The sequence below is a fragment of the Garra rufa genome, chromosome 16 (genome assembly GCF_049309525.1).
Source record: "Garra rufa chromosome 16, GarRuf1.0, whole genome shotgun sequence".
NCBI classification, from domain to species: domain Eukaryota; kingdom Metazoa; phylum Chordata; class Actinopteri; order Cypriniformes; family Cyprinidae; genus Garra; species Garra rufa.
In genome coordinates this window covers 45,130,536-45,138,720 of record NC_133376.1, presented here as the reverse complement: position 1 = coordinate 45,138,720, position 8,185 = coordinate 45,130,536, and the positions used below count along the sequence as shown (strand labels likewise).

The 8,185-nt window shown below is 36.1% G+C and overlaps 1 protein-coding gene across 3 annotated transcripts; it reads left to right on the top strand.

The window, feature by feature from the left end:
* The first annotated feature begins 317 nt into the window (after positions 1–317).
* On the top strand, positions 318–7,103 carry clk4a (CDC-like kinase 4a). Of its 3 annotated transcripts, XM_073820751.1 has the most exons (11): positions 326–460; positions 1,019–1,109; positions 1,422–1,488; positions 3,915–4,031; positions 4,203–4,369; positions 4,461–4,555; positions 4,750–4,879; positions 4,995–5,077; positions 5,159–5,238; positions 6,368–6,458; positions 6,599–7,103. In XM_073820751.1, the coding sequence occupies exons 2-11, from the start codon at positions 1,094–1,096 to the stop codon at positions 6,743–6,745; spliced, it is 993 nt and encodes a 330-aa protein (XP_073676852.1). In that variant the 5' UTR covers positions 326–460; positions 1,019–1,093; the 3' UTR covers positions 6,746–7,103. The 3 variants fall into 3 exon arrangements, with proteins under 3 accessions (XP_073676851.1, XP_073676853.1, XP_073676852.1); XM_073820750.1 differs by having other exon boundaries at positions 318–1,109; XM_073820752.1 differs by lacking the exon at positions 1,019–1,109 and having other exon boundaries at positions 320–460.
* The last annotated feature ends 1,082 nt before the right edge of the window (positions 7,104–8,185 follow it).

The window sequence follows — 8,185 nt, the reverse complement described above, 5'->3', positions numbered from 1 at the left end:
ATATATATATATATATATATATATATATATATATATATATATATATATATATATATATATATATTCAAATTAGTTTAATTATACCCATTGGTTTTTGTTGCATTTTAATGAGCATTATGTTGGATAAAGAGCTATTTTGCATGTGTTGAAAATATCTTTTATTATTATTTTTAAAAAGTTGCATTTTCTTTATAGGCATTACCTTGAGACTAGGAACTCAAATGAAAGACTGGAATCTAAAGACAGGCGAGCTGTATTCAGAGACCATGAGGATGACAGCCGAGGTGCCTGTAAAGACAAGGAGAGAGATCGAGACCGGGACAGATCCAGATGCCGTGAGAGAGATCGAGGCCGGGATCGTGACAGAGACTGGCACCATTACAGCAAATCCTCTGGCAACAGCAGACGGAGCAGCCGGCACAGACACCGGCGCCAACGCTCGCACCATCACTCTGACCCGGTATGACCACTGTCTGTCTCCCATTGCCATGGCAAATGTGTGCTTTCTGTGCCTTCTTTCTTGTTATATGCACTGTGGGAGTTCCTCATTTCCAGTATTGTCTGAATGAATGACAGGAAGAATGTTGGATGAAATTATTACGCTAAAATTATGACATAATAAGAGGGTTCTTACTCAAGATATAGAACGTTAGTTTGATCTCCACAGCGCATAAAGCTCATTCATGAAGGGGGGATAAAAATCTAGAATGTTTTTCAATGATGAATTGTTATAATTGTCTACTTACTGGTCTGAGAAAGTATCTCAACTGAAAATATGTTGCCATTGTTTTTCTTCTGTAACACACACGATGTGGTGGGCCCCTGTGTGTATCTCGTGGGCTGAATTTGCGTTGGCTGCTCCCTGTGGCCGGGCCTGGCTGCTGCGGGTATCTGAATGGGCCGAATCACTTCCCCCCCACTCGTGATTGAATGAATGGCGCGTTCTGGTCCCCCCCGATTCTCTTGGGTTAATGATGGTGGTGATCATGATGATGATGGCGGTGGTCCGAAACCCCAGAGGAGCCATCGCAGGAAAAGATCCAGGAGTATTGAGGATGATGAGGAGGGGCACCTGATCTATCACAGTGGAGACATGCTGAGAGCAAGATGTATAGAATACACACTTTTCTGTCTCTCTTCTGTATCTTTTCATTTCTTTCACTGTTTATTTTCTGTTTTGGGGTCAGACTAATTTTACACGCTAATTTTGGGGTCCTGATAAATGCAGTTGTGACAGAACAACTTAGACTTATCCTGATGTGTGTATCACCAGTCTAGTATTGTCTTATGTTCGTCGATTATTTATTTATGCATTGCTTTTCTAAGTTGAGTGTTCCAAAACGCAGCGAATTCTTTTGAAATGGTTTGATGAACAATTGTGGCAATTTCATGTTTCTAACATGCTTTCTTTAAACCCTTAGATGAGGTTGTGTGCACACTTGGAGAGGGAGCCTTTGGCAAAGTGGTGGAGTGCATTGATCATGAAAAGTAAGTCTTCTTGCCAATTTATTGCATTTGTGTTTTTAATAATTAATATCACTTTTCAAAACTGATATTTAAAGGTTGCAATGGAAAATGGAAAAAGCAACAAATCTTTTCTTGCATTGTGGTGTACATTAAAGTGAAACTGATTATTACAAATACTGGAAATGTAATGGTATTATCAATATCATGGTGTCACGATATTGAGCAAAACTGTCTCGACATCATAGTGGTCACATTATGAAACGATAGGTGTTCTGATCAAAATGTGTAGATTCTTAAAATATTTAAACTTTCAACGTATTAATGGGCAGGTGATTATGTCATTTCACTAGATTTGTAGTAAGGCACATTTTTGTAAGCCTGTTTTGAGTGAAGCTGGAATTTGCCATCAAAATAAATGCTTAAAAGTGCAGTATGAATTGCTGACAGCTAAGCTAGTGTTTAAATGGATAAAGTTACTGCAGTCCAAATTCAAAACCTCTTACAAGTGTAGAAATTAGGAAAGAAATATTGTAATTTTACTACTGTAGTGTAAAGCAAAAGTAATATACTTATTAAATTTAATTTTACAGTGCAATTGTTTTACAATGTATGCCTGTTACTGTAATAGGAATATTATTATTGTTGTTGTTATTATTATCTAATTTGTTTGGTTTCCTAAAACACCAGTGTGAATGTAATTTAGACTTAGTATACCATAACTAATTAGAGGGTTGAGTCCCCTTTAAAGTTCAGGTACAAGTCAATTCACTGACTGTTTGCTGACTTAAATTTTCTTAGTTAAGTACATGGGTTAAAGCTCTTAATTTTGAACTCTCAAAGTGTATTTGATAGAATAATTTAACTTGATGTACAAAATTTTAATTTGTCTTTAAAAAAAAATATTACTATAAATATTGTATCGTGGACTTTATATCAAGGTATTATTGTGAGATTTTGGTATTGTTACAATCTTAAAAAATACATATGCTGTTTTATTTTGATTAAGAATTACAGGGACAAAAAATGTAAAAAAAAAAAAAAAAAAAAAAAAAAAGGTGTATGGATTGTTCAATTTAAAGGAATAGTTCTCCCAAAAATGAAAAATTTGATCAAAATTGACCTGTAGGCCACCCAAAATGTAGATATGTTTCTTTATTTGATTAGATTTGGCAGTTGCTTACCAATGGATTCTTTGTAGTGTATGGATGCCATCAGAACGAGAGTCCAAAAAGCTGATTTAAAAACTTCACAATAATCCATAGGTAATCCACACGACTCCAGTCTATCAAAGTCCTCTTTCCATAATCTTGCTTTCTCCAGTAAGAAAGTTGTTCTGTATGAATCAGGAAAGAAATATGCACAGATCAAAGTGTCTTGATGGAGTGGAGATTTTTTTTTTTATTATTTTTTTTTATCAGCTGTTTGGACTCTCATTCTGACACCCATTTACTACAGAGGTCCATTGGTGAGCAAGTGATATGTTAAATTTCTCTAAATTTGTTCTGATGTAGAAACAAACTCATTTACATCTTGATTGGACTGAGGGTCAATACATTTTCAGCAAATTTTCATTTTTCACTAGTCCTTCAAGAAAAAAAAATGTTAGCTTTAAATGTTGGTTATTTTGAAAAAAATGCTTGGGTTGATTAAAGGAAGGAAATTGCCATTAATTACTCACCCTCATGTCGTTCCAAACTCGTAAGACCTTCGTTCATCTTCAGAACACAAATTAAGATATTTTTGATGTCATCTGAGAGCTTTTAGTGCTTAGTCAAAGTAATACTCATATTATGACATCAGTTACTTATTAATGTAATCAGAAACAGTCTAAATATTGTGTTTTTTACTTGAATTTTATTAGAAGTAGCCCAATAGCACCCCCTACGGAATTAAAACCTCCTTACCAAATGGTATTGGGACCCAGGGTAGGCTGCCGCTGCTGCCACTGCACATGCTATTACGGTTTACTCTACCACACCGAATGTGTCATTTTGTACGTGCATTCTCAGATTATATGCAGTGATCTGAAAAAAGTTAATGTAATCCTTCAGGTAAAACTTTGCTTAAAGAATGAACCACACTGCTGATATGATCTAATCGCTAGCACACCCTGAGCACGTGAGCTATTCCTCTTATCGGCAGGACATATCGGCATCATTTTTCATATCGGGCCAATGCCGATATTTACATTCATAGCCATTATCGGTCGATTCCGGTAATATTGTGCATCCCTAGTCAGAGAACCCTCAGATTTGATAAAATATCTTAATATGTGTTCCAAAGATGAACAAAGGTTGGACGGGTTTGGATTGACATGAGGTTGAGTAATTAATGACCGAATTTAATTTTTGTGGGGGTGAACTATCCCTTTAGGTGTCTGATAATAAATGTAGGCATTTTTGTGTTTTCTTGTGTGTTAATGATATTACTGTGTGGTGTTGTTGCAGGGGAGGAGCTCGCATTGCGCTGAAGATCATTAAAAACATTGATCGCTATCGTGATGCGGCTCTGTCTGAGGTTGAGGTGCTGGAGCAGATTAACTCACTTGACTGTGACAGACGATAGTAAGTGCCTGCAAAAGCAGATCAGAAAAATCTTAAGTAATTAATGCCTCCATGAAGCATGGCTGTGTAATATATCCAACTTAATTTGAAATGTACAGCCTCTTGGCTGTATAGAAGTCCAGACCACATATTAGCAATGCAGTATTTCATATCCATATTTTCTTTCTCCAGTGCTTGTGTGCGGATGTATGACTGGTTTGATCACCACGGGCACATCTGCATCGCTTTTGAGCTGCTGGGCTTGAGTACGTATGATTTTCTAAAGGAAAATAGCTTTCAGCCCTTCTCTATCAACCACATCAGGCACATGGCCTACCAGATCATCAGAGCAGTCAGATGTGAGTCACTGCTCTTGTTTAAATGCAGTTTTTTCGGTGTGTATTTTGGACTAAACATTGATGTAATCTGTTGCGTTTCTTTGTGTCTTAGTTCTTCACAAGAATAAGCTGACACACACTGACCTGAAACCAGAGAACATCCTCTTCATTAATTCAGAGTATGACATCAAGTACAATCCAAAAATGGTAAGGAGAAACATTGACTTTATTCAGACCAGTGCTGTTTTAGTTATTATTCATGTACTATGAATAATATTTTATAGTATAAAGTTTTGTGCCTTTGTGATTTCATTAGGGTTTATTACATAAACAGCATTGATTCAGATGTGATCTGTCTCCATGTATTGTGCATTAATTAATTGTGATGTTTAAAATTGTAGAAGAGGGATGAGAGGACTCTGAAGAATCCCGATGTGAAAGTAGTTGATTTTGGGAATGCAACATACGAACATGAGCATCACACTTCTGTGGTGTCCACACGGCATTACCGAGCTCCAGAGGTTATTCTGGGTAAGCAGTTATGGATACATTGTATTTATTTATACATTCTGAGGTACAATAAACACACTTGCTATGATTGCATATATTATGAGCTATAACAGAGATATCCGTCTGTTTCTATCAGATCTGGGCTGGAGTCATTCCTGTGACGTTTGGAGTGTGGGTTGCATTCTTATCGAGTATTATCTGGGATCGACTCTGTTTCAGGTCATTATCTTCAAACTACTTTAACTCAAAATGGCTTGTTGATTCAGCACTTATTTAGTAGTTTGGTTTTTGAAATTACAGACACATGATAGTAAAGAGCATCTGGCCATGATGGAGCGAGTGCTGGGTCCCATACCAACACACATGCTGCAGAAAACAAGGTAATTTTAATGTTTGTATTAAATATTTAATTGCTGCGTTTTCGCAGGGTTTGTGGCAATATGAGGTATTTTAACACTAATTTACACTAACAGTGAATTACAGCAAAAACGACATTTTTGAATGTATTTTGAAGGAATCTATTTTTACTATTTAAAATAAATGTTTTGTATTTGAATATTTTTTTAAAATGTAATTTATTCCTGTGATTTCAGAGCTGAATTTTTAGCATCGTTATTCCAGTCACGTGATCCTTCAGAAATCATTCTAATATTCTGATTTGCTGCTCAAAAATATTACTATAATGTTAAAAACGGCTGAAAAAATATTTTTTTGATGAACAGAAAGTTCAGAAGAACATAATTTGTCTGAAATAAAAATCATTTGTAATATTATAAATGTCTATCACTTTTAATCAGTTTAAAACATCCTTGCTGAATTTTAATTTCTATAATGTATTCCCCCCCAAAAAAACAAACTCTTTGTTCATTAAAGAATCCTGAAAAAAATTTACTTGACTGTTTTAAATATTGATGATAGTATGTTTCATGAATGTTGTATGTTTCTTAAAATGATTTTTGAAGGATCATGTGATACTGAAGACTGGAGTAATGATGCTGAAAATTTAGCTTTGATCACAGGAATAAATTAGATTCTATAGAAATAGAAAAGTTATTTTAATTGGTAAAAATGTCACAGTTTTACTGTTTTTGCTTAACTTTGGATTAAATAAATGCAGACTTGGTGAGCAGAAGAAACATTAATTTTTGCCTGGTAGTGTAGCTCTGGGGGAAAAAAATCATGTAAATAGAAAAAAATCTACATGTTCTACAATTATTCAAATTGATTTAGTTACACTCTATAATATACTGAACTCTGCATATATGATCAGAAATTTCTCTTCCTGAGTGAAATTGTTGTAGAAATCCTGAAAATTCATAAATTGAAAAATGAGGCAAAATCTTGTTTGTAGTTTCTTAAAAGCATTTTCTTAATTATTTCTTAGTTTGATCTTTTGTGGAGAAATTGCTAGACTTTTATTTGAACTTTTGTCTGATGTTAGCTTTGATTTCACATTCTCATGTTACTGTATGAAAACAATCAAAATTCATTTTTTTTTTCTGTATGCAGGAAGAAGAGATATGTTCACCATGATAAGCTGGACTGGGATGTTCACAGCTCCTCTGGACGTTATGTTAGAAAGCAGTGCAAGCCGCTGAGAGTAAGTTTTTCATTCTTAAAATTGTTTTACAACTCAAGTTGGTTTTTGGTCAGTTGAGGGTTTTGTTTTTACATGAAGCTGTTAAGACTTCTAGAAACAAACAACTTCAGAAATGCTAATCGGTTTTTAATTTCTTGCAGCAATACTTGGTCTCCAGTAGCTCTGACCATGCACAGCTGTTTGATCTCATAGAGAGGATGCTTGAATATGACGTCACCAAGCGGATCACCCTGGACGAAGCCATCAAACACCCTTTTTTAGACTCGATCAGGAAGAGCAAGAAATAAACCAAAAAGGGATTCTCTTGCTTTTTGCTATAGCTCCTCTCTAAGAGAGGCTGTTTCAGTTGACTGCATCAGTCCTCTGTATAGATCACACACTGCTCTCTTCTCGTTTATATTTATTGTGCTTGTTTTTTGGTTTAGGGTTCGTGACGTTTTGCTCTTTAGTTCTCTATTGATTGTACTTGTGTTAACTGCATAACGTGAAAATAACGAAAATAATGTGTAACTTGAATGGGCAAGGTTTTAGTGTATTGCATATGTATCATAATAGTCACATTTGTTAGCATTATCAATATGGACGTGATCTTTGTAAATGTCTTGAGTTTCCTTGATAAATATAAATAAAATCAGTCAATTAAAATCGTGTCTCATAGATGTGTATTGTTCTCATGTGGTCAATAGGGGGCGGTAGATTACAACTCAATCTTTACATACAGAATGTATTTCTGCTTCTAGGCATATGGGATTATAACGTTCTGTCGATGGGGGACAATCAGAACATGGTTTAGGGGTCGTTTGGTGTATATAATACATGTAATAAGTATAATACATTGGTTTTCAAACATTTAACTAAGCACAAAAGTTACAATTACGCATTCGAAGGAGGTAAACATAGCGGGAATCCTTTGCTTTAATCACTTTTCGTTATTGTCATCGAATGAAGCATAGACGAATACATTAATACTGGCATTATTTGTCGAATTTACGTAGCCTATTGCCGAAAAGATGACGCTTGACAGTTTGGAACTGAACTGATGCGTCCCTTCCTAAAGAAATTAATTTTAAAATGTCTCTCCACGAAAGATTGCATAGGCTAATTCTCACACTTATCTTACGTGTGGAGAAAACAACCTGAAATCTCACACAGATTGTTCACAGCTGCTTCTGGACGCTCTCAGCTAGTCGTTTCACGCTCGTTTCACTCTCACACACCACGCTGAATGTCAGAGGAATGTCAATGTCTAATGACCGCCCTATCTAGACAGCACACTCATACGTCACAGACGCGCGCAATGGCCAAAAACGCTGTTCACTAGATAGTCCGCGTACTAGGATTTGAGACGCGCGCTCATGCTGTTCAAAGCACCGTGTACTTCTCCGCGCTGCTCAGTCTGACAGCCTCATCTCATCGATCAAGAACTGATCAATACTAAAAAGTGATCTTACTATCGGAAACTAACTGAAGAGTTTTTCCAGCATGGATCAATCTGCGGACGGAAATACAGAAAGCAAACAGAATGCGGCGAAACCGCTTTATCAGCGTTATTTGGTGTCTTTTCCAACCGTGGTGTGTTTAGTGTTATCGCTGAGCTCAATAGCGGTGTGTTTTCTCATGACTTTCAAAACGCATCAGATGGAGAGCAGGCTCCGCGAGCTGGAGACAAAGATGACTGACATCTGTCAAGAATCACCCAAGGACGTCTCTGTTCCTCAAGAACTGCG

Bases quoted from the DNA above. Each gene is read 5' to 3' on its own strand.
- clk4a (XM_073820750.1), top strand. From the start codon at position 935: ATGGCGCGTTCTGGTCCCCCCCGATTCTCTTGGGTTAATGATGGTGGT. The intron at 4,370-4,460 runs GTGAGTCACTGC...TTTGTGTCTTAG, and splicing joins GATCATCAGAGCAGTCAGAT to TTCTTCACAAGAATAAGCTG. The intron at 4,880-4,994 runs GTAAGCAGTTAT...TGTTTCTATCAG, and splicing joins AGCTCCAGAGGTTATTCTGG to ATCTGGGCTGGAGTCATTCC.